This window comes from Cibotium barometz, chromosome 35, assembly GCF_041138505.1.
Source record: "Cibotium barometz isolate CiBa-2024 chromosome 35, ASM4113850v1, whole genome shotgun sequence".
Classification (NCBI taxonomy): Eukaryota; Viridiplantae; Streptophyta; class Polypodiopsida; order Cyatheales; family Cibotiaceae; genus Cibotium; species Cibotium barometz.
Window position 1 is genome coordinate 5,046,263 of NC_141080.1, and position 27,634 is coordinate 5,073,896.

General features: G+C 42.0%; 1 protein-coding gene across 5 annotated transcripts in view; it reads right to left on the reverse strand.

The window, feature by feature from the left end:
- Positions 1 to 10,401: 10,401 nt before the first annotated feature.
- The window catches only part of LOC147618088 (uncharacterized), a 55,183-nt gene continuing 37,950 nt past the window's right edge, over positions 10,402 to 27,634 (reverse strand). For all 5 annotated transcript variants that reach the window (XM_086775334.1, XM_086775337.1, XM_086775335.1 and 2 more), the window contains 3 exons: positions 16,785 to 16,943; positions 15,847 to 16,000; positions 10,402 to 10,754 (listed from right to left, as the gene is read on the reverse strand). In XM_086775334.1, the coding sequence (XP_086631460.1) occupies positions 10,498 to 10,754; positions 15,847 to 16,000; positions 16,785 to 16,934 (561 nt within the window). In that variant the 5' untranslated portion in view covers positions 16,935 to 16,943 and the 3' untranslated portion in view covers positions 10,402 to 10,497. The remainder of the gene's footprint in view (positions 10,755 to 15,846; positions 16,001 to 16,784; positions 16,944 to 27,634) is intronic.

Genomic DNA, 27,634 nt, shown 5'->3' on the forward strand with positions numbered 1-27,634 from the left:
CAGCCTGCCACTCCATGGTCTATTAACTGACCCACTATATGAGGACTCTCCTGGTCCACTCAAAGACTGTGATTGCTGACTTGCATTCTGTGCAACCACATTTCCACTCACATCAGCCCCAGCAGCTTCTTTTCAACAACATACAAGCTGATCATCTCATAAAAAACATCCCTGCTTACTCTCAACTCACGTGTAGCAGGGTTATAACACCTATATCCCTTTTGCTCAAGGGAATACCCAATAAACACACATTTTTTCAGCTTTTGGATCCAGCTTAGTTCTTAGCTCATCTGGCACATGCACATATGCAATGCATCCCAAAGACTTTCAGATGTGACAAATCAGGTTTTCTTCCAGTAAACCTCTCCTCTGGAGTTACATCATGTATGGCTGCAGTTGGAGTTCTGTTCATGATGTAAACTGCTGTAGAAACAGTTGGAGTTCTGTTCATGATGTAAACTGCTGTAGAAACAGCCTCAACCCAATAGCTATGCGGCATATTCTTCTCTCCCATCAATGCTCACGCAATCTCAACAATGTGCCTGTTTTTTTGCTCAGCAACTCCATTTTGCTGCGGAGTGTATTTGCATGTAAACTGTCTCTAAATACCATTCTTCATAAAAAATTCAGAGAACTCATTGGAGAAGTACTCTCCCCCTCCATCTGACCTTAGGCACTTTACATGTTTCCCTGTTTGCTTTTCAACCATAACTCTGAAATTCTGAAAATGAGTCCTCACTCTTCTCCTTCATGAAGTATACCCACACTTTCCTTGTGTGGTTCATCAATAAATGTCATATAATAATACCCGCAGCCTCCCATAGACATGGTCTTCATAGGACCCCATACATCCAAATGCACAACATCTAGTGCATTTCTGCTCACATCTCTGTCACGTGAAAATACATGCTTTATTTGCTTTCCAAATTGGCATGCTTCATATTTTCTACATACCTTTTCAACTTTAAACTTTGGCAACCCTGTCACAATTCCTTTAGTCTGCATAGACTTCATTCTCTACACATTCACATGTCCAATTCTTTTATGCCAAATGTCTGTGTCTGTAACAATTCCTGAACCTTTTGCAAACATCGCAGCACTCACTTCAAGCATGCTTACATTCAATGTAAACATGCTGCCCACTCTGTTGCCTTTTGCAACCAACTTGCACTTGTCTTTAAAGTCTTCAACATAACAACCATCAGGGTTAAACCGAACCTGCAAACCCTGCTCAATCACTTCACTTTGCCATCCTGCATAGACAATGGCACATCTCCAACATGTGCAATTGGATGAGCAGTGTCATCCCTTTTGCAACCAACTTGCACTTGTCTTTAAAGTCTTCAACATAACAACAATCAGGGTTAAACCAAACCTGCAAACCCTGCTCAATCATCTGGCCAACTGAAACCAGATTCTTTGTTATGTTCGAAACATGAAGTACATTTGCAAGGTACTTCACTTTGCCATCCTGCACATAGACAATGGCACATCTCCAACATGTGAAATTGGATGAGTAGTGTTATCCCTTGTTTCCACAAAACCTGGTCTTTCAAGGTTTTTCATCTCCTTGAACCACTCCCCATGACTTATCATGTAATTTGAAGCACCTGAATCAACGTACCATACATCATCTTTATATGCTGCTTCAACATTTTCAGACATGGCATTAACGACATGCTGCATAACAAACAACCTTTCATTATCCTCATTGTTTCTGCTCGAGGATGCATAGTTGTTTTGCTGCAATTTCCCATTTTGCATGTTAGCCTGCTTCTTATAACAATCTGCCTGCACATGTCTAGGCTTACCACCATAAAAGCATCCACGTGTATCATTATACTATCTTTGCCAATTTCCACGACCTCTGACTCCCCCTACCTCTGAATTGGCCTCTTCCACGTGTGTGTTGATGTTGTGAATTCTGGGACTGTTGTTGTTGGTGCTGGTGGTCATAATTCTGATTACCTGTTCGGCCACCTCCTTGGCCGCGTCCACGGCCTCCTCTACCTCATCCTCTTCCTGAACTTGTGTAGAAGGCCAGTTGCTCTGAACTGTTTTTGTTTTGTGAAGACTGTTGGTCTTCACCCAAGCTCTTCTCTTCTTTAATCAACATAGACACCAAATCTGTGAAATTGGGAATGTTTTCTCGATTCTGAATAGACGTCTTGAACGCCTTGTATTGTGGCTCGAGACCACGTAGACAGACTTCCACCTTATCATCATCATCTACTGAAATGCTAATAGATGCAAGGGATTTGCCACAATAGATGCAAGGGATTCCACAATACCCTTGATCTTCAATGCATAGTCATTCACAGACATACTCTTTTTCTCCAGAGTATGAAGTTCATTCTTCAACTGTATCTTTCGTGCCTTGGTATTCATTTCATAGAGTTTTACCAAGGTGTCCCACGCCTCCTTGGGAGACTTGGCATCCTGTATGTGCCCAATCATGGTGTTAGTATACTGATAGAGAGCCAATACATAACTTTTTTGGCTCCTTGGTTCTAATCCTTGAACTCTTTCACATCTGCAGCAGTCGGATTGATCTCCGGTATCTCCGGTGCCTCTTCATGCTCACCTTCTATGTAGTCCCAGTAACCCTTTCCCATCAAAAAATTTGTCAACTTGAACCTCTAAGCATGGAATGATATCTCAACAATAACAGCCCGATATGAGGCCATTAGATGAAATCATCATGCCCTTCTCACATTGTAGTGATTTGACACAACCATCATTCAACTTTGCATTCTAATTATTTGTTGAAAAGGTGTAAGTTATGCATCAGAGATGTATAACTAAATGGGGCAGAAAAGTGGTAATGACAATGACAATGATATGAAGAAAAATTTAAAACACAAGAAACATTTGCCGAATGAAATGTTGAAGACTTTGAAAACATACCTCAAAGTTATAAATGGGGTCGGAAAGTGGTAATGGCAAACGATCTGAAGAACGTACAAAAAAAACTAAACAAGAGCAAGAATGACCTTAGTTCGTGCAATCGTAAATGAATGTGGGTAGGCTTTATCTAACTGTCTTTACACATGGCACTCATGCATTGGCCACTGCCTCACTTAATATTCAGCACGTGTTGGACCCACATGATAACAATCATTGTGGACATGTGTCACACATACATTGGGTGTAATCATTTTGTGTCATAACTATTTATTAATGCGTACACATGTCATTCTACTTCTCCCTTCGCTTCTTCGATTGTTCTAAGATATCTTCTATACTCTATCTACACTTCGCGGGCTCCACCACTTCATCCTTAGCACTTACTTCAATCACATCTATGCTCTATCTATGGTTCATGGGCTCCACCTCTTCATTCTCAGCACTTACTTTGATCAAGGTAACTACAGACAAAGCATCACAATGCGAGATAAGACTTTGAATTTTCTGAATGAGGTGGCAATCGTCGACAGCCTTGTTATGCTTGCATGAGGCTGCAAAAGACTAGCTTGTTGACTTTTTTCAAGACAACTTTATCTTTGCAGCCCATGCACATAGAGTTACTATCATGGACAAGGGTATTAGATATCATAGAGATCCAACACTAGATCCTGTATACATTATAGATCAAAAAATGCATGAAATCTTAGAGGTCCCCCCTACTCAAAATCCTAAATGCAAAATTAAGATAGAAGAAGTAACTCATGAAAGACAGACTTGATTGGGTGAAGTAAAGAAGGGGAAAAAGTACATACCATGGGCAGATAAGAAGAAGGCAGAAAAAGAGCAAAGAGATTAGAGGTGAATGTTTCGTGAGGAAGTAGGTCATGAAAAAATTGCTGCTCTGCAACAACTTAGATCGTAATTTACTCTGAGGGTAGCTATGCATAGTGGACCGCAATCGTTTACTCTACATGAGAAGAAGAAATTGACATCTTCTAGAATCCAACAAGAGAAATAAATGACACAATTATGATTACTCTTCTTAGGTTAGTTCTTACTTTAGTGTTATCTTATATGTATATTAACATATTTTGTATTTTCTTGTAACTTATATGTGGTTATGATGTTCAATATGATTGTGAGTGGACTTCTATAAGATATGCAGACAAAGATAGACATTCTTGATCTTATCATCTCTAATTTTTTGCACCATCCTGATAAGAGCTTCTTGGACATCCTAAATTGGTTTTCAAGACTGGACTTTGACATAGCACTATTTTTTATCTTAGCTTATAATGAAAAGTAAGTTAAATTTCTTCATATACTCGTCATAAGTTAAGCAATCACATTTTATCTAATGAAAGATAGCTTTTTGTAACTCGCATTGGAGCTTGGTAATTATTGATATGAGTGCCAGAAATTGCTACTGCACCGCCAATTCTATCGCAGAGCAGCAAGATACTATGGAACTGTGAAATTGTAAATGGTTTAATCTTTTTAATACTAAAAATGTGAATATTCTTTGTAGATATTTAGTTGCAATATCGTATGTAGGTCCGTTAAGAAAGTTTTAATTGTTGTGGAGGCCATTATATAAGATGCCACTTATTTCGACCAAACAAATTTCACAAGGGTCAAAGTTTCAAAGCAAGTTGATAGTCACACTAATGGTTGGAGGGTTTGCCTCATTGCAAAACTAGGGTTAAATTCACTCCTACGATCAAGCTCAGAGGAGGTAGAGATTCACTTATTTCATTCACTTTGTTTTATAGGAACTTCCAAATCTTTTCAAACCTAACATATTTGGTCCTATTTTGTAGCAGAGCCAGCTAGCAACCTACACTCCATTGGATGTGGAGGTATTTCGCACAGAAATGATTCACAATGATATTAAACAATGTAGGGCATTGACAAGAGCCCAATGATGCTTTTCCACTTAGAGTAGGGTATGGTTCTCTCATCATAGATATTCCAATTTTGTACATCCTCTAATGGAATCAAAGTACTCACCTTGTTCCGTTTCTTAAGTGGCTCATATTCTCTATCAAGCTCTATATGATAATTATATAAATCGCTTCTATTGCTCACCATAGTTTCTATGTTTCTAATTTTCAAAATGAGACTTAAATACTATGTAGAAAATACAAAGAAGATGATTGGCATGAAAGTTTATACTTTGCTCACACCATAGTTTTTATGTTTCTAATTTTTGAAATGAGACTTAGATACATTGGCACGAAAATTTATACTTCAGAGAATATTCTTATAGTGATTGATACGGAGAATATATTTAAATTTATAATGACTTATTCTATGTACATCCTTATTCTAAATTTATAACGCTTATTCTATGTACGTCCTTGAAAACTAATATATTAATGCCATGACTATTCTTCGATACTAACTATTTTGTAAAAGATTATAAGAATGATATAATTTATGTACTATTTTTTAATGTTTCTCATACTCTCTCTCTATGCTGAGTTGGATTTTCTTATGCAACCTCCCAGATCCCCTAATGGGAGGTTGGCCTTTTGGCAATGCCTTGAGATATTTTGTTTAGTATATCAGGTTCTGTTATCGATCCAGCTAATCCCTTTAAACATCTTCTTCTATCAAGTTCTACTATCAATTAGGTATATAACAGAATACATACTTGTGTTATCTAGTACCTACAAGCTTTTCAAAACATGCCACTCTTTCTTTTTACTTTATTTGCCTTTGATTTCATCCTCTCTCCTCCTAATTCCTATGTTCACACCTATGTTCACACTAATGTGCACGACACCACATGTATGGAGATTTTGCTTCCATGTTTTATCCCACTATCACTAGAGACGAATGTTGCTGAAGTCCCTACTAACCTTGTAGATCATAGATGTAGACATGGGCACCTAGCTTCCTTGGAAGATTCTTTCCTAAGGGATCTTGTGTATTAAAAGTTCTATTGTTGCCGGGTACCCTAAGTGAAAAGGATTGATCCCACTTGCATGCCTCTAATCCCATGGTATCCTTGGCACATATACATGGAGATGAAGAGGATAATTGTAATGCTTCACTATAAGCGACGGGGACATGGAGATGAAGAGGATAAGCATAATGCTCCAACCTATAAATTTCCTTTATTTCCTAGGCCATGGCCAACATTCATCAAGGAGATAATCAAAGTCTTAAAGGAGTTCATTAGTAAATATGTGGGCAAAGTTCCTAATCTTGTAGTCAAACACGAGACCTATTATTTATTCAACCTCTCTAAAGTCCCCTATCACCTATGGGACAAATGTGATGACATCTTCTTTGACCTTAACAAAGGGCCCACATTCCATCACAACAATAAGCTTTACAATAAGCTCATGCATTTTTGTATACCTAGAGTGGTTAACTTTGAGGATATACTTGACATTGGCTTTTGGCAAGCCAATATATCTCACGTTAACAGTAGGCGAGTTCCTCACGTATCAGGAATTCATGAAACACTACCACCAATCTACCAAAACAACTACAAAATAATTCTCTAGGGAAAAAATCATCTTTAGGAAGGGGGGTGTGCTAACCAAAGTGGTTAATGTAATCCACTTTCTACCATTCTCTACCTTCTAATGATCATTATGTGTTGTATTTTAGTGGTGGCTTTGACTTGTGATTCTATTTTGGATTTGTTTTGGTCTTTCTTTGATCTATAGTTGGGTTTCATTGTGACAGCATTTTGTGAGCCACTTAGAAACATGGAGCAAGAGAATGATAGTCTCTTATTGGGGTAGAGAACACCATGTCCATCTTTGATCAAAAGGTGGGAATGACTTTTTCTTTTCTCCTGACTTGAAGCTCTTTAAGTATTCTCATTGATGGAGATAGGTGGCATTTCAATTTTCTTATCCTCCTACTCTTATTGGGTATCTTCACATGATTGTTCATAGTCATCATTGATGAGGGAATGTAAGGTTGAGGATTGAAAGAAAAGGGGAACTCCTACTTTTCAAGATCACATTTTCTAAGATCTTATCTAAAAGGAGTTCGAACCTTGTAGAGATCATTTCTAGTCAAAAGGTAGGGCTAGGAAGTTTTAATAACTTGAGATATTGGGGTAAGAGCTACCACATCTTTCTTGGGCTTTCAAACCCATTTGATGAATTTGTTGGGAGGCTCAACCTTTGATGTTGTTGATGCATATTTATTATTTTTGGGAGAAAGAGGGTGTAATTATTTTTATAATACCCTTGGGCAATCATGAGAGGCTTAGGAACCCAACAATATCATATAATCCTTATTGGATTTTGTCTAGAACATGAGGATTACTTTGGGTTGGTGTAATTGGTTGTTGGCTTTGGCCAAGACCATCGATTTATGTTTGTATTGTAATGCCCCGCATCTAATTGTTCCTTTGAGACCCATTTAAGAGCCCCGGCTTTAAGTGGCATTACTTCCTTGGTAAAGAGGTGCTTATTTGAGTTGTTATAGTTGGATTGTTGGTTGATTTTTGGCTTTGCCTTGGGGATCTTAGGCTTGGGATTGGAAGATTTTGCTTGTAGAAAGGCTGTTAGTTTTGTGTCCTTTTTGGTAGGAGCCCTATGACCTCTAAGATAGGAAGTGCAAGTCCCCATAATTAATTTAGCTTTATCCACCGGTGCTGGCCATAGCACAATATGATCCTTTTTAGGGATTTCCTTATTGGTTACAAGAGTAGCCATTTGGACGGAGATCTGCGTCCTTGGAAGAGGGGGACAAGATCATTTGTTTTTTTTGTTGCCTCACTAGAGCTTCTTATCTAGCCTTCTTTTTTTTTGCCTCAAGATTCCTCTTAGCCTCCTATTGTTTGTGGATTTGGTTAAGGGCATTTTACATTAAAGGTCCATAGTAGTGTTTAACTTTGCTACCATTCACCCACCGTTGAGGTATGATTTCCATAATTTTGAAGGGACCAAGTATGTACTTAAGTTTATGTTTGCAAATCTTAACGCTGTCAACGGACCCATGTCTCTTTTGTTGATGTCATTTTTCTTTAAGCTGTCAAGCCATTGATTGTGTCATAGTTTTTCAACCATCATGCTGTCATACACATAGCATTTAGTGTATTTTCCTCTAAACTCTCTAAATAAAAGGCGTTATGTGATTGTTGCTAGAGGATGTGTATTGAGATTATTCCTAGCTATAGTCATGGGGCTAGGGACCAAATTATCCATTGCACTCCTAAAATTGTTAGTTTTGGCAGTCATCACAAACCTTTACAAACCCTACGGCATCACCAAACAAAGATGGCCACCACAATCTTGCTCCTTATGTGCACTAAGATCTACGGCAAAGGGCCTTTCATCAATCCCAAAATTTTCTTTTTCTAAGATGGATATGAATCCATTTTCATCAACACACAACCCTAGAATCACATCTTTTCCTATTTTGTATAGCATTCCCAATTTCAATTAATAGAATGCTGTCTTTTTATTCAATTGCCTCGCTTTAATCATATTCATAAATGAATCTTGGGAAAGACCATTGGCAAGATAGTGTAAGATTTCCACGCTCCACTCTAGACCCAGATCAAGATAAAATAATGGAGCATCTGGAAGATCATCCTCTGCACCAACCGATGGTTCCCCATTATGCATACCCGCAAGATGGTGAGCATGCATATGCATAGAACCTTTCCGTGTAACTAAAAAAAAACTCAAACGCTAGCAGGATAAACAACTGACGCATGATACTAACCATTGTGCAAGGCTTATTGACAAGGTAAAGCAAGACTTGATGGTCAACAAAAGAAAATGAAGGTGTTCATGGCAAAATATCAATCTCATGTAAAAGAAATAAAACCCATCGTGGTAGAACATCAATCTCTCACATAAAGAAATATAACCCATCATGGCAGAAATATCAATCACATAAAAGAAATAAATCTCATCATCATGTTTTTTATTACAATTCAAAAGCATAATAAGGTTTATTGACAAGGCAAAGCAAGGCTTGATTGATCAATGAAGACAAAAGTGTTCATGGTAAAATATGAATAAGAAATAAAACCCATGGTTTTTTATTATAGTTCAAAATCATAATAAGGTTTTTTTAGACCCTTGTGGATAGCTTCTGTACAATGCTCAGTGGAAGAAGAAAAACAAATTATGATCTATGGATGGACAAATGAGTTGTGCAACTCTTAGTGACAAATTTTCCAATGACAACTTGATGAGCGTGGTGCCATTCAATGTTTCACACTTTGTGTGCAATTTTGCGAGCATTAACGCAATGCAAATTTTCTCCATGAGCATGTGTCATGCATCACCTCTCTTGGTGGATAAACATAGACATGATCATATGGCACATCTACCTCAATGTATGTTCAGCATATCAACCTCAATACTTTGGCAAGGTTCTCAGCCACCAATGTATTACATGCGAGTCTTGATTGATACACAAGTCTCCTCTTGTGAAACACCTTTGCGTTCATCGACACCCTATGTGCAATATAAGTGAGAGTTCAAGTAGCCCCTATTTGTGTCAATTATGTAACTAACAAGAGAGGAATTAGGGTGAGTGTTGATCACCCCTTGAGAATAGGGTGGTGGCTTGATTTGTGTAGTAAATTAAGGTCTTTTTGTGGCTTGTATGACGCTCTTTGTGAGAGCCTATAAAAGGCTTTGTACTCCCTTTTTGACTAATAAAACATGAGAGAGAATGTGCGTGTGTGTGTGTGTGTTTTCTCTATGGCAAGCCCTTTTTTTTTGGTAACCATCATGAGCTTAACCTTTTACTCATTGAGTTACATTAGTCCTTGATTAAATTTGTGTTCAGCCTTCCTTTGAATATTGTCTAGTGCTTTTCTTGCTAAATAATTCAATTGTTTTTTTGAGTGATTTGAATTTTTTAATTGGCTATTCAAATGCTAAATTTTCCCTCATAAGTAATAAAAAAATCTTCTGCTTAAATTTTTTCCATTATAATGGCAACGAATATGGAAAAAAAAAACGTGCCTAATTGATCTTCAGTACAATTCTCTCACGTGGTCCATAATGGTGCCTTTTTATATATCAATCAATTAGTGTGTGGTAACATGTGCCTGGATTATGCAAATGCCTTTATGCCTAATGCTTCACTTTTCTTAAGACTTTGGTGTGCTAGAATTCACAAACTCATTTACAAGAAAATCAGCTAAATAACAGCACTCCAACTGCTATAAAAGATATCATCAATTATCCAATCATCAGCCAAATCAAGCCTTGCCTACTCCAATAGATTCTCTTTCCTGCATTCAATCAGCATTGTACCTGTACTATCCCTATCGCCTGCACTATTTGTGATCTAAATGTCGAAGGCAAATTAATGTCGCCATGATCCCTTGCCCAAGTATAAACTCCCCTACCATACACCCAAAGACGCGAGTTGGAACACCCCAAGACCTATTATAACCCTCAAACATGGAAAGATTTGCACTCAATCATAAGCATTTGGTCTAAACTAACATAAGCTCACCCCCAATGAGTTGGAACAGCCCAGACACCTATAGTCCCGCAAATATGGAAGGAATGTGCACTCCATTTTTAAGCATTTGGGTATAAACTAACACAAACACAAGTCAAATTACATAAGCATAACAAGTAATTAGGGTGCTGATTTCCCATCCTTAAATGGAGGACCTTCTTTTGAATCCCTTGAAGCATTAGCTCCCTTCATGTCACTTGTAGTGTTATCTGGCTTCATATCGCTTGTAGCGTTATCTGACCTCAAGGTTTCCGTCAGACCTTCCTGGTATCCCTGCACGAAATTTTTGAGTGCATCTCTGTAGGCAGATGCTTTTGTCATATATATACGTTGTAACGCAGGTCTGACGTGCTCGGACCCAGCTTTTGCTGCTACAGCTGTTCAAGTTCAGAAGACACGAGTTAATAAAGCCCAATCCATGAGGTTGAAAGTGTCAGTTAGCGCCACAACAAGCTAGAAGCTTGTGTTTGTCAAAGTAACAAAACTCTAATAACAAAGGTAAATTTGCTCTCTCTCTCTCTCTGACCTGAGCTTGGCATTCCCCCCCTAGCTGCGCAAACCCCATAGGCCCAACAAAGGCAGCCCCTGACTCCCGCACTATCCACGCCTAGCGCCTTCTGCTGCTGCTCCTGTGCACAGAGGCAACTCCAAACCCCCACCCTGTGATATCTGCCCCACCTGCAGTTCTGAGCTCCCACTGCCACCCCTCTGCACTTCTGGCTGCTAACCTTCTGTGGTGCCCAGACCACCCCAATCCACTAGGCTATCCCATCCCCTCTGCTCAGGCTTGATTTTTGATGGCGTTTTGAACATTTTTCGGTATTTTGGACATAAAAAACTTGCAAAAAGATTTCTCAGCCATCATAAATTACATGCAAATGGTGAAATACTTGCCCCGTCAAAAGGCAACCCTGCCTCTGCTGAGTTTTTCCCATCGATTACCCCCCTACAGCTTTTCCCTAATTTGTTGTTTTTCCCCTTCTAATTTTGCGTCGACTATTTGCCCCAGTTTCAGCCTGTAAAAACCATAGAAACCAGAAAAGCTATCAATACTCTCTCTCTCGGACACGCACGTGCACAGTGTGGCTCACCAGCCTAGACATTTCCCAGTATGAAAGGGGTCTGCTGGACTCCACGACGTCTAAATAAAGTACAAGCTTTGGGAATGGGGCATTATCCTAGAATACAAAGGAACACACTCCTAAAATCTAGGAGGGTTGAAGCACCTTTGATAGAACGTAACCATCTCTTAAATTGGGACATGTGGCAAGACAATGGATCAAAGCGAGACAAGTGGCCTCACACTTGTCACCTCAGCTCTCCAACTTGTCCTTATAGCCTTCACTTTCCATTTTTACTCATGGGAGCCCCACATCTATAAATTGGAGACCTCTCTCTTCATTTAGGACCAGCCCCATGTTATGGCTGCTGCCTCAATAGTCTATCTCTGTCTTCCAATAGCTATAGTGCCAAGCATCTCTGATCTCTGTAATGCATCACCCATAACAAGGGCATGAACCCCTCCCTAAAGAGAGAGTGGTAGTGTCTGCGTATTTTATAGTAAACTGGGCATCTAAGTATGTAATGCTCCTCAAATGTGACGTCCCGAGTACTAATACTCGTCTGTCTTGTGGGATACCCTCTGCTCTCTCCGCTCTCTGCCTCAATCCAAAGGCAGTGTGACGACACCCTTAGCTGACCAATGGCAATCCTCATGGCATGGGACATGTGTCTGTGAAGGTAACTGGGCTTCTCAATGTAACCATCCCAAGTGACCCTCAAGACATGCTCTCTGTAGGACTGAAGCTTTGGGGAAAGCTCGGCCGGGGAAATCCATGTCCAGTCTGCTTGAAGTCTAGTCAGATCTAGATGGATGATGCTGTTGAATCTCCTGCCTTGAGAGATCTAGAAAAGGGGAATCTATGCTGTACTCAAAAGGTGGGAAGGCCGTCCATCCCAAATCCGTGTGACTCAAACCAACTGGCGATGTGTGCATACCAACTTCTTTTATGACGCTCCTTTGTAGCTGTCTAGAGGACCACCAGGCCAATCGTGGGAGGTGATCTCTATGTATTGTGCTGTATGTATGTGATGGCCTGGAACGAGGTATCTATGCATGTTTAACAAGTAAAAGATTCCTCTAAGCTTCCGCATATAACATAATATACAGTAGATTAGGTGATTATCTCCAATGTGTTTTCAGTCTGTGCATCTTAACTAGCATTCATTGAAGCACATAATCAGTACGCTTCCACTTAGCATGTTATGTGTGGTTGCGTCCCTCCCATTCCAGCTCAAGGACAGGAGTTTCAACTTTTGGCTAGTTCCTAGAGGTACCACCGTCAAGCATTTGGAGAACCAAGTCCACGTTGATATTTCAAGAGCACCAAATATTGAATTCACAAGAAACTCATATACTGAAGCACAGCAGGCCTTTCTCAGGCTTGCCAAGCAAGGTGATTGATGGTTCAATGGAGCAGCACATTCTCCATTTCTTGCATGCTTTCACAAGAAATTCGTGCATTACTTTTCTCCTTTCTTGCATGCATAAAATATAACATAATACCGGTAGTCGAGTGAAGCTGGAGCTCCCCCCTGCACAAACCAACACCTAATCCGCCATTGCCTCTGCCCCTCCTGCTCCTGTGTGCAGCACCCCCCCCCCCCTCCTTCGCCTCGCTGCTTCCCACCTGCGCCCCCCCACTTTCCCCTCCAGCCCCCGTCTTTGCTCCTTTTATCTGCCTCAGCCCCCGCCGTTGCCTCCCTCTCCTGAGCCCCTGCCTTGCCCTGTTTTCTCCTCCTCATTGCCGGTTGACCTACGCAGCCCGCCAAGCTGTGAGCTGTCTCCTCGCCGCCTTATCCCCCTTTTCCGTTCCTTGCTCCCTTTCCCTCTTCCCCATCAGGTGCTTTTAGCTTTCGGGCATTTTTCTCTGTGGCAAGACTCCGCAACTTCTGGTCCCAAACCTCCAAGAGGACTCCATGGCAGCCACTCCATCATCCCCAGACCAAGGCCGCCGTCCCTTGCCTCTCTTTTTCAGAAGTAAACCTCCAGCTCCTCGCTTCGACAGTCGCTTCTTTGGAGGCCTCCACCTGGTATGCAAGATTGTGGATAGCCGCCCAGCGTGCTCTTCGAGTGAAGGGCAGTTCCGACAATTCTGCCCCCCATAGGTCTTAGTTATGCGGTTTGTCTCATGGAACATCCAAGGTTTGGGGGGTCCACAATGCTTTCAGAGGCGTGGTGTCCTTAGAGAGGAGCTTATGTGGACCCATTGACATTCTCTTCATTCAAGAGAACCACCTTTCAAAGGGACGTACCGGCGGCTGTGGGAAGATTTTGCAAGACAGGAGTCACACCTTCTGGTCCCATTCTTTTGGCCCCTTTGGAACACAGGATGGAGTATGCCGGCAGTGGGAGGCACCATTGTCACTGGACGAGCTCAATGGGTGACCATCAGGATTGGAGAGGACTACGTGGGCTTTTCCTAAATGTATATTGCGCCGAACGCCGCAGCAGGTGATGCCACCTTCTAGAGTACAGTTCGTCAATCCCTACCGCAGGCAGATTTTTGGGGTGTGGTGGGGATTTTAACATGCTGGAGTCGGCAAAGGATAGACTCGGAGGTGGCATGCTATAGTTTCTGGTACACTGTACTCGTCTTGGGAGGAGCTGATTTTGGCTCTTAGGGGACAAGACCCTTGGCATCTTCCAAAGTTTGGACGCAGCCCTGAGAGTCTGTGTTTCTCAAGATCCGATAGGAGGAGAACCGGCCCTAACCTATCCAGATTATATCCGTTCTATGTAGATGAGTGGACTTGCAGTCATGGTGGCATGATTGGTATTTTGGCAAGCACTATCTTCTCCGATCTATCTTCTCCGATCATGCACCAGTTGTTCTCTCCCTAGAGGATCCCTATAGGGAGGATAGACATTTGAATACCCAGATCCCAGATGGCCTCATCCAGGACTTTGAGATTTGCAATAGGATAGAGGAGATTTGGAAGAGGCTAGATTTTCAATCAGGAGCAGCCACAGGTGCCTTGGATGCAGGCCTTGGAGACATTAGTAGTCTATTACAGGAGGCAGCGCAGAGCAAATTGGCAAGCTTCTCAGAGAAAGAGAGGAGCATTCGCCGGACCTAGCTTCTTTGCAATGGATTTAGGAAGGAGAGTGCGCCAGATAGCTCGTGGATCGAGAGTCAGCTGGCTTCCGTCCGTACAGAGTTCAGACCCATAGAGGAGCGGAGGGTGGAGTACAGATACCATGCCAGAGCCTCCTTTTGGACGCACACGGAGAGATGGTATCCGCGGGTTACGAGGCCATGATGGATCCATTGTTACAGCCTCATCCCCCCCCCCCCCCCCACCCCCCGTGAAGGCATTGCCACAGATGTCTTCAGTTCTCAGGTCACGGGTGCCCCCATATCCTCACAGGTGTTGGATGCACGTGAGCAGGTTTGGCGACATACGAGAGAGGTGGTCCCTCACGCTCTCCGGACCTTCCTGCTGACCCCGTTTCACATCTGAGGAGCTGGCGGAGGCTATGATGGCATTACCTAGGGGAAAATGCCCGGAAGAGGACAAGCTTCCAATCTCCTTATTTCTCCGTCACTGGGATCTCATGGAAGGTGACCTCAGAGCTGCCTTCAATGAGATAATGGTTATGGGACCCATGCCGGAGAGGTTGTCACAGGGATTGATCCACTTGATTCCCAAGGAGAGTGGTGACAAATTGGAGATTCGGTAATGGAGACCCATCACCCTCCTAGGGTCCGCCTACAAAATTCTGGCCAAGGTCATCAGCTGGCGACTGCAACTCTTTTTCCTAGACTTGATACATGGTACACAGATGGGTTTCGTTCAGGATCGGAGCATTCTAGACATCTTCACTTTCTGGGTGGCGATCGCTTCAGCCAAGATGTGTTAGCAGGATCTTATTGTTCTCCTTCTTGATTTCGAGAAAGCCTATGACACAGTAAATTGGGGCTTTCTGGAGGGAACGATGTGCAGCAACCTGGTCCTGTTGCCCATAGAACGTCAGCTGCATGCACACTCCCACATCTCATGACACAATTGGTAATCTAGCACCACACAATCTTATGAATCCTCACTTTTCTTAAACAACTTACATAAAGCAACAGCTGCAGCAGCGACGAATCGATACGTTGCATGCCATAGCATCAGCAAGTGGTCTAGACGAACTCTTTCCCCAATGCTGCCTCTATGGGGTGATAATATTCTCTCAGCTAGACATCCCCTTGTGGGTCATCTGCCTAAATGGTGACCTTCCCTCAATTGTCTTTCCAAAAAGGCACGAGGACAGCTAGCTCCCCAGTCAGGATGCCATTAAAGAGGATCTTTGCACCGCAGTACAGAAAGTTTGATGGTTGGATTCAAAGAACCTACCTAGACACGGACTTATCTCCTGTTGTAGTTGCATTCTATCCAAATATGTAGATCAAGCTAGCAAGCCCAAATCTTCAATCATAGATGGCTCAGGTTCTGGCTTTTTCTCTTTTTCCGACTTTTTCTTGCCTGGATTCTTTGCCAGATCAAATTCTTCATCAATGTCTATATCATGCGTCTTCCAGCTTTTCAAATAGATCCTGGTGGCCGTTTTCCACACCTGATAAATTTAGAAAAGCCTCATCGATTGGACATGAAGAACAATGGTTGCTAGGGTTTTACTCTATAAATTTACCTCCGTGTAAAGTTTGGCATCATACGAGGATTTTACATTGTATGTGAGGATTTATACTGCAAAATAAGTGTCCATGTTTTGGTTTACATTGTACATACTTAAATTACAAGATTTTTTATGTAAGAGTTTATGTTGCACAAGTTAAGGGTTTATTGTACATAGTAAGTCACTTTTTAAGATTTAAAATACAGAGAGTCAAGGTTTTCCACGTTAGGATTTTATGTTTCACTTGTTAAGATTAATACCCCGTTAGATTTTGTTTTCTACAGATTTCAGTTTATACTATACATACTAACCCACATTTGTTACACTAGTAGTAAGATTCATTAAAATTCATATTGCACATATTAGAGTATATTAGGATTTATAATGGATTTAATAGATGCACATGTAAGGGTTGATACTACAAGGATTTATATTGCACGCTGCACGTGTAAGGGTTTATATAGAACATGTTTACACATGTTAGGGTTTATGTTGCACATGTCACAAGTTATACTACACATGTTGGGGTTCTGTTGCAGATGTTAGATGTTGCCATGTTAGAAGTAACGATGCACATGTTTGGGGTTATACAGCATGCGTTATGATTTACGTTGAACAGGGTATACTTATTAGGGTTGGTAGGGTTGATGTTTCACATGTTAGGGTTTATACCGCATATGTTCAATTCATCATTTTCAAGAATTGTGAGAAAGCTTAAACTTACATGAACATGGTCATCCAAAGTGAGCTTTTTAGGTTGCTTTGTGCCGGGCGGATCAGGCAGTGAGGATGGAAATGCCATTTCCTTGAAATCATAGCGAACATAGTTGTAGAACCTTCGCCAGTAATGCTTCGCTTTCGTAGTTATCTTCATATTCAATTACTGAAACAACCGCAAGGACCAAATTTGAATTCCAAAAAAGTAACAATTTACATCATCACATGTCTAATGACACTAGACAAAAGTCCTGTAAGACAGCATTAGCCACGTTGCTATGACATTAAACAGCAAAAAGATCAACATAACATATTTATAATTTTTTTCACATCAATTAGATGTAGTTTTGATTATGTTCTTGGACGTTCTTGTGGTCTACAATTTATATATACCTAGATGAATTCAAGAACATTCCCAAATTCACCTTTTAGGAACGTGCATGTTATATACTCATGGTAGTCAACTCACAAGACTATATAACTATCAACTCCATTATGCATAGTATGGACTAGATACTACGACATCCCCACTAAAGTCATCAGTGCCCAATAGTGGGTGTAGAACTCTGTATCAAGACATGCTCTCTCTCACACACACACACAAACACATAAGAGCATATATTCACACAAAGCCCTTCGTACTAAGTTTCTGTCAAACCTCTGGAGATGTAGGGCAGACTCAACCATAATGAATGTTGGGTTTTATGCTGTGTATGCACCCAGAGGAGTGCTAGTGATCATCAGTAGATTACTGGGGCACTTTTTACTTCAGTTAGTGGAGGTTTTTTCCCCCAGTTTAGGTCAGTTTCACTTATATGCAGTTTATAAGTGTTTTGGTCCACCCAGCACATTTATGGCCGGACATGTGAACACTTATCTTTTAGGATCACTATCATGTGGCTATTGTACTTCACTTTTCTGATCATTGAAGCATACTGGAAGTCGTGTTCTCTCCTCTCTCTTGGTTTCCACGCCTGATTGCCTTCTGTAAACCCTAACCCTAATCCTTGAGTGCCTTCAATTGGTATCAGAGCATTGAAGCTCTGCATTGCTCCTGCCCGTACAGCATACGTACACCTTGTCTGCGCCGACTTCAGTATACCTTGTCTGCGCCGGCTTCAACATCTGCTGCCCGTACACCCATTGTGCGCCGCCTTCAGCTACTACAGCTGTGCGCCTGCTGCCCGTACACACCATTGTGCGCCGCCATCAGCTACACGTGCGCATTAGCTGCCCGTACGTACAGTCAAGCGCCGCCTACAACCTCAGTACCTGGTCGCCTTCAGTCGGGTACTGTACCTGCATCGCCTTCAGTTACTGTACCTGCCCGTACAGTCAAGCGCAGCCACCATCACCTGTGCGCCTGCTGCAACAACAGGCGACTTGCTTCCGTACAGTCAGCGCCAACCCTCATCTGCACAGAGAACAGTGCAGCATTCAGTGCTGCGTACCTGGCGACTGTACCTGCAGAGATACGTTTGTATGCTTTCGTACCTGGCTTCTGTACAGAACCAGTAGACTGTACAAGCATAGTACAGTCAACTATACCTGCAGAAATACCACAAACTACACAGTCATTCAGTGGTAAGCATTAAAATTCAGTTTTTGGGCATTTTTATTTTCTCTGTGAAAAATATACAGGCACAACAGGCAGATTTTCTAGCAAGGAAATATACAGGTTTTTTGCACAGTTGGGTGCAGCAAATTTGGGCATTTTTGGGGCATTTTGGCATTGTGTACGCCATTTGCTGCTCTACTCAGTCATTGGTGCATTGAGCTGCACATTCAGAGGATTGAGAGTGCAGGCAGATTTGGGTGAACTGTATTCAGTGGAGTACAGTTATAATCAGGGTTTCTGCTATTGGGTTTTTTGGTAAACAGGTACAACATTGTGCATAAAGCATAATGGCAAATCAACAGCAAAGTGATGTATTCACATATTTGTCTAAGGAAGACAAATTGGATGGCACGAACTACTCCTTGTGGAGTTTTATGCTGAAAAATGTGCTTGTGGCAAAAGGTCTTTGGGATTTTGTTAGTGGTGATGAACCACGTCCAGGTCCATTGGCTCCAGAGACTCCTCCCCAAGGGGGTGCTCGTGGACGAGGACAACAAGTACAGGCTCCAGGACAGCCATTGCCTGTTCAGAGAACAAATGCTCAAAAGACATGGGATGCCAGGGATGCACAAGCTTTGTCACTCATTGCATTGTCAGTTCAGAGGTCCATTATACCTCATATTCGTTCAGCTGGCTCTTCACAGAATGCATGGGTGACTTTGGAGCAGATGTATGCTGCTCGTAATGAGGCTAGGATCTCATTTTTGAAAAGAGAGCTGGAAAATCAGAAAATGAATGAAGGAGATGATATGTCTAGCCACTTAAACAAGCTGCAGGATTTGAGAGAGCAACTCATCAATGTGGATGAGATTATTCCTGAGACACAGCTTGTGTCCACCATATTGCACTCTTTGCCAAGATCTTACTTGGCTTTCCATACCTCTTTGAACCTCAGCATGAGGAATGCTGTTGAACCCCTCAAGTATCAGGAACTTGTTGCTCTCTTACTACAAGAGGAGCAAATGAGGAAGAATATGAATATGAACACAAATGCTGAACAAGCATTTACTACAGGTCAAAAGGGAAAAGGAAAAACTCAGCCAAAGAGTGCAAATCAAAACTCAGGTGATGGTGGTTCTTCACAGGATACCAAGAAAGGTGATGGACAGCCCAAGAAGAAGGGCAAATGTCATTACTGTAAGAAGCCAGGTCACTACATCACGGAATGTAGGAAGAGGATTGCCAAAGAGAAGGCAAAGGAAGCTGGGATGTCTGTTAATGATGCTCCTAAAGCTCCTCCAGAGACTGCTTCTTTTGTTGAGGACAGGGATTACTGTTTTTATACATGCAGCTATGATGCCTCTTGGTCTTCACAGGCACTCAGTTTGACAGAGCATGCATGTACTTGGTATTTTGATAGTGGTGCCTCAAAGCATATCACATCTCGCAGGGATTTGTTTAGTCATGTTGGCCCTGCCCCTGTTGGCAAAACTGTTCAGTGTGCCAACAATGCTTCATATCCAGTTCGTGGCATTGGGGAGATTCAGCTCACAGCCATTGATGGCTCCATTCTCCGCCTTACAGATGCTTTATATGTACCAGGAATAAAGAAGAATTTGTTGTCCATTTCTTCTTTAGCACATTGTGGAATGCAGGTCCATTTTGATGATGATAAATGCATGGTCAGAGACAAAGCAAATGCCTTGACCTTGATGCTTACTGGTACATTATGTCATGGACTTTATGAGTTGGATGCATTTCAGCCAGTGGATCAGTCTGCTTATCATGCATTCACTCTTACTCCAGCTATGGTTGATGCGGAGTTATGGCATGCTCGCATGGGGCATGTAAATTTTGGTAGTCTTATGCTTATGCAGCGACATAATATGTTTACAGATCTACCTCTCATGGAGAAGCCTCCAGATCACATTTGTGAAGGATGTATTTTGGGAAAAATGCACAGGTTTTCTTTCCCACGTGATCAGGCTCTAAGAGCAACTGCAAAGTTGCAACTTATACACAGTGATCTTTGTGGTCCCATGCAGACGAAGTCATTAGGTGGTTGCTTTTATTTTGCAACATTTATTGATGACTTCTCTCGTATATGCTGGGTCTATCCTTTGACACAGAAATCACAGGTATATGATGCATTTTTGGCCTTTGTAGCACTTGCTGAGACAGAGTCAAGATGCAAGGTGAAGACTCTCCGTTCTGACCGAGGGGGGGAATATATGTCACATATGCTGAATTCCTTTCTTGGGAGTAGAGGTATAAAACATCAGTATACTACTCCTTACACTCCACAGCAGAATGGGGTTGCAGAAAGGAAAAATCGGTCACTCATGGAGATGGCCAGATGTATGCTAAAGGCAAAAAGACTACCACATATCTTTTGGGTGGAAGCAGTAATGTGTGCTTGTCATATTTTGAATCGATGTCCCACAAAGGCATTGGTTTCTATTACTCCTTTTGAGGCTTGGCATGGCCGCAAGCCTTCTGTATCGCATTTTCGTATCTTTGGGTGTCTTGCATATGCACACATACCCAAAGAGTTGAGGAGGAAGCTTGATGATAAAAGCCACAAAATGCATTTTTGTTGGGTATAGCCGTGAGAGCAAGGGCTACAGGTTATATGACCCACTATCCAGGAAGATATTCATCAGTCGGGATGTGATTTTTGATGAAAAATCAGAAATATCCATGGCTGGTTATGAGGCAAATCAGGCTGAAAATGATGTGTTTGAAGGTCTACTACCCATGGAGTTTCATTCCACAGTTGGTGATCCAACTCATGAGGGTACTGGACAGCCAGCAAATGATGTAGGTGGTGCAGAAATTCAGTAGCCAAATGAGCCAGAAGCTGAACCAAATATGGGACAGCAGGCACCACAGGTCAGACATATACCTAGATGGTATTTGAGGACATTACAGGACAGCCATTTAGAGGGTCCTCTTGCTGGTCGTACTCGTAGGGAGACAGGACCAATGAGCATGCACACATCATGGATTTGAATCTGGTTATGGCAGCCAGTTTACAGGATGATGATGAGCCTGATTCATTTGTGGATGCACGAGATAATGTGCATTGGAACAAAGCCATGCAGGATGAGATTGATTCTATTAAAAAGAATCAAACATGGGATTTGGTTGATCTGCCCAAAGGCAAGAAAGCCATTGGTACTAAATGGGTCTATAAGTTGAAAAGACATGCAGATGGATCCATTGACAGGTACAAAGCCCGTCTAGTTGCAAAGGGCTATGCACAGAAGAAGGGCATTGATTATGAGGAGACATTTGCTCCTACATCCCGTATGTCGACACTTAGGTGTGTCATTGCATTGGCTGCACATCGTGGTTGGGTTGTTCACCAGTTGGACATAAAGACTGCATTCCTACATGGGGACCTCGAGGAGGAAGTTTATGTATTTCAGCCCATGGGATTTGCAGAACATGGTCATGAGGGGAAAGTTTGCAGGCTGAAAAAGGCCTTGTATGGTTTGAAACAAGCTCCACGAGCTTGGTACGCAAAAATAGATGCTTTTCTACTCACTCAGGGATTTGTGAACAATCCATCAGAGGCCACTCTGTATGTAAAGAAAGAAGACACAGATCTGCTGGTCATCAGTCTTTATGTGGATGATCTCTTGCTCATGGGATCAAATGATGACAAAATTGCAGCTTTTAAGGAGATACTGCAACAGACATTTGACATGTCTGACTTGGGCCTTGTACATTACTATTTGGGCATACAGTTTGTGCAGGATAACAGAGGCATTGGGTTGTTGCAATCACGTTATGTTGCTAAACTTCTGGAGAAGTTTAAATTTCAGGATTGCAAGCCTATTAGTACTCCTATGGAGCCTGGGATGAAACTGTCACTACAAGATGACAGTGTTTTCTTTGATGCCACTACATATGCTCAGGCTGTTGGGTGCCTCATTTACTTGTGTAATACAAGGCCAGATATTCAGTATGCAGTCTCTCAGTTGAGCAGATTCATGCACAGCCCACGGTTGTCACATTGGCAAGCTGTGAAGCGTGTATTCCGTTATTTGCAGGGTACCTCGTCTCTTGGTTTGCTTTATCCTGAGGGGGGTGACATGCAGTTACATGCTTACAGTGATTCAGATTGGGCTGGTGACTTTGATACCAGACATTCCACTAGTGGAAATTGTTTCTTCCTTGGCGCTTCATGCATTTCTTGGCTAAGCAAGAAACAGACCACAGTGGCCACTTCGTCTTGTGAGGCAGAGTACAGAGCAGCCTACACTACTACTGTTGAGTGTGTTTGGCTGCGTCGTCTCATGACTGATATGGATATTTCAGTGGAGGAGCCTACACCTATCTATACTGATAGTCAGAGTGCCATTGCTGTGGCCAGGAATCCTGTGTTTCATGCTCGCACGAAACACATTGAGATTCACTATCATTTTGTTCGGGAGAGACTCCAGGCAGGAGATATCAGTCTGATCTACTGTCCTACAGATCAGAATGTGGCAGACATCTTCACCAAGGCATTACCACGTCCGAAATTTGAAGCATTCCGCAATGCTTTGAATTTGTTTCCTTTTGGTGGATGATGTACAGTGATCACATATCACTCCAGGGGGGTTTGTTGGGTTTTATGCTGTGTATGCACCCAGAGGAGTGCTAGTGATCATCAGTAGATTACTGGGGCACTTTTTACTTCAGTTAGTGGAGGTTTTTTCTCCCAGTTTAGGTCAGTTTCACTTATATGCAGTTTATAAGTGTTTTGGTCCACCCGGCACATTTATGGCCGGACATGTGAACACTTATCTTTTAGGGATGTGGCTATTGTACTTCACTTTTCTGATCATTGAAGCATACTGGAAGTCGTGTTCTCTCCTCTCTCTTGGTTTCCATGCCTGATTGCCTTCTGTAAACCCTAACCCTAATCCTTGAGTGCCTTCAATGAAGCCTAGCACTAAGGGAAGTAGCAAATAGAAAGAATTAGTACACTAAATAAGTAGTTGATAGGGCAAATGCACCGCTAAAGATAGAAAGAATAAGCACAATATCAACTAGCCACAACTCGGACGAAAACTTCACAATGTGAAATCTGCATGTCCGCTAATACGGCTGAATTATATACCTAGATGAATCCAGGAACATTCCCAAATTCACCTTTTAGGAACGTGCATGTTATATACTCATGGTAGTCAACCCACAAGACTATATAACTATCAACTCCATTATGCAGAGTATGGACTAGATACTACGACATTCCCACTAACGTCATCATTGCCCAATAGTGGGTGTAGAACTCTGTATCAAGACATGCTCTTACACACGCACTCTACACACACACACACACACACATAAGAGCATATATTCACACAAAGCCCTTCGTACTGAGTTTCTGTCAAATCTCAAGAGATGCAGGGCAGATACCTAGATGAATCCACGAATATTCTCAAATTCACCTTTCAGAAACGTGCATGTTATATACTCATTGTAGTCAACCCACAAGACTATATAACTATCAACTCCATTATGCATAGTATGGACTAGATACTACGACATCCCCACTAACATCATCATTGCCCAATAGTGGGTGTAGAACTCTGTATCAAGACATGCTCTTACACACGCACTCCATACACACGCACTCCACACACACACACACACACACACACACACAAGAGCATAAATTCACACAAAGCCCTTCATACTGAGTTTCTGTCAAACCTCCAAAGATGCAGGGCAGACTCAACCATAATGAAGCCTAGCACTAAGGGAAGTAGCAAATAGAAAGAATTAGTACAGTAAATAAGTAGTTGATAGGACAATTGCACCGCTAAAGATAGAAAGAATAAGCACAATATCAACGGGCCACAACTCGGACGAAAACTTCACAATGTGAAATCTACATGTCCGCTAATACAGCTGAATTAGATGAATCCAGGAACATTCCCAAATTCACCTTTTAGGAATGTGCATGTTATATACTCATGGTAGTCAACCCACAAGATTATATAACTATCAACTCCATTATGCATAGTATGGACTAGATACAACGACATCCCCACTAACGTCATCAGTGCCCAATAGTGGGTGTAGAAGACTATATCAAGACATACTCTCACACATGCACTCCACACAAACACACACACACACACACACAAGAGCATATATTCACACAAAGCCCTTCGTACTGAGTTTCTGTCAAACCTCCAAAGATGCAAGGCAGACCCACCCATAATGAAGCCTAGCACTAAGGAAAGTAGCAAATAGAAAGAATTAGTACAGCAAATAAGTAGTTGATAGGGCAAATGCACCGCTAAAGATAGAAAGAATAAGCACAATATCAACTGGCCGCAACTCGGACGAAAACTTCACAATGTGAAATCTACATGTCCGCTAATACGGCTGAATTATATACGTAGATGAATCCAGGAACATTCCCAAATTCACCTTTCAGGAACATGCATGTTCTATACTCATAGTGGTCAACCCACAAGACTATATAACTATCAACTCCATTATGCATAGTATGGACTAGATACTACAACATCCCCACTAACGTCATCAATGCCCAATAGTGGGTGTAGAACTCTGTATCAAGACATGCTCTCACACACACACTCCACACACACACACACACGAGCATATATTCACACACAGCCCTTCGTGCTGAGTTTCTGTCAAACCTCTGGAGATGCAGGGCAAACTCAGCCATAATGAAGCCTAGCACTAAGGGAAGTAGCAAATAGAAAGAATTAGTACAGCAAATAAGTAGTTGATAGGGCATCAACTGGCCGCAACTCGGACGAAAACTTCACAATGTGAAATCTGCACGTCCGCTAATACGGCTGAATTATATACCTAGATGAATCCAGGAACATTCCCAAATTCACCTTTTAGAAACGTGCATGTTATATACTCATGGTAGTCAATCCACAAGACTATATAACTATCAACTCCATTATGCATAGTATGGACTAGATACTACGACATCCCCACTAACGTCATCAGTGCCCAATAGTGGGTGTAGAACTCTGTATCAAGACATGCTCTCACACACGCACTCCACACACACACACACACACACAAGAGCATATATTCACACAAAGCCCTTCGTACTGAGTTTCTGTCAAACCTCCGGAGATGCAGGGCGGACTCAGCCATAATGAAGCCTAGCACTAAGGGAAGTAGCAAATAGAAAGAATTAGTACAGCAAATAAGTAGTCGATAGGGCAAATGCACCGCTAAAGATAGAAAGAAATTTCATCTGCTATGTATCATGGCTCATACCTAGGAGAATCACCCTTTAGGCATGTATACTATCACATACATTAACGAACAAGGATTAGAAACAATATTAGGCTACATATGTATACATACAACGAACAAGGATTAAAAACCAACGTTAGGCTACATATGTGTACACACAAAGAGGATTTTCCAAAGTATCCTTTGTTTAAATATAAAGAGGTATGAATTATTTCATCTTAGTAACAACACTTAAATAGGTGTTAGGATGTGGTGTAGTGGATAGTTCAAAACTCATTGGAGTCGTGTCGAAAAATCTTTTTTTCAACTTTAATAATGCTTTGAATGGCTCTCTCTCTCTCTCTCTCTCTCTCTCCCCCACCACCTTCAAATTCAGAACATCCTCAAATGCCATGGAGATGTACTACCATAGAAGGTGGACATTGCAGCATTGTACACCATTCAGAAGCAGGATGAGCTTTGGCTCTCTTTTTGTATACACAAGCTCACATAGTACGTAGGCCCTGATTTATCTGGTAGATGTTTCTTTTTTCATGTTTCTGACATCCAGCCATGGATCATATATGTTTAACTCATAGACCCTTTGAGAGTTTCATAGACATTTAATACAAGATTCAGACCTGCCAGTCATCACAGGATCACAAGGGGCTTATGGCTGAGCATGTCATGTGCACAGTGTGTATCTACCGTGTACTACACGCACACAAGACTAGCTTCGAGGTTTGGGGAAGCTTGGAGCTAGGCACGCTGATTGGCGAGCTGAGTTAGGGATAGACTAACGGGCGGGCACCCAAGTATGGATGGGCGAGCACCCAGGTGGGGACGCCCAATGACCAGCCAAGAGCCTATAAAAGGGTGACCAAGGTTAGTCATTAGTCATATAGAGTCTCGCATGACTTTGTGAGAGCTCTATGGTCAAGAGCCTGGATCTAGTGGTGCAGACGTGCACTTGCTTCATGCAGCCGAGGCCGGTAGCAGTCTCGAGGCCGTGAGGATAGCTTCGTGGCGGTATGGGACGTCACGAGGTAGAGATTGGTTGGTACGTCCATCTAGTTAGCTCAGCTCGTGGCTCGGTGGGGATAGCCAAGACTTGTGGGCTTGCCCACGGCTGTCGAGGTTGGGAGGTGAGTCAGGCCTGCACCCCCTTCACGTTTGTTCGTTTGTTTGCAGGTTTCGAGTCTTGTACCAGGAGCATTCCACGAGGAGATCCTATGGGGATTTGACAGTGGTATCAGAGCAAGCCTCGTGAACGAGCAAGTCGGTAGGTAGAGAAAAAGAGGTCGAAGAAAAGGTATGAGTTCGAGAAACTTGCTGTTTTTTCTGTGCATACTGCTGTTTTTTTCAGATTCAGTATGTTGCTTTTTCATCATAGGAACCCGTGATGATGGAGATTCTGGTCTAGAAAGGGTTGTTTGCTTTGCAAAGAAGAGGAAAGATGTTTTTGAACTATGTGAACAATTTCACGAGAGAGAAAAAAGAAAAGCCAGTCGGCTGTGTTTTTGTAAGAGAGAGAGAGAGAGAGAGAGAGAGAGAGAGAGAGAGAGAGATTTTATTAACGTCTTCCAAAAGACCGAACTTGGCCTATGAGACAAATCAGTGTACCTGTGTGGGGTATCCTCTGTCATCCCAACAAAATGAAAAAGTACTGAACTAAAAAAGCTGAATCTGGGTGTGCAATAAGTACAGTGAGTGGGGGAGGTGATGGAGCTCTACTACTAGGAGAATGCAAAGCTATATGCATGGAGTATACAATCATGATATGCAACCTAGCTAGCTCCATCATGTACCATACTGGGGGTATAGAATGGTATACATCAATGAAGGGGGTGTCCACAGCTCCTTGAAGAACATGCCTGGGTCTGCTCTGAAGCGAGCCAGTCGCTCCGCACCCTCCCTGTGAAACTGAGCTCTGATCTCTGTCATCCCTCTCTGGTATTTTTAAGAAAGAAAAAAAAAACTACGCTACCTTGCTTTCGTTTTTTTGGCTAAACCTTAGTAAAGGGTTTAAAAACCCACTGTATGCTTTATAGGTGTTGTTTTTTTAA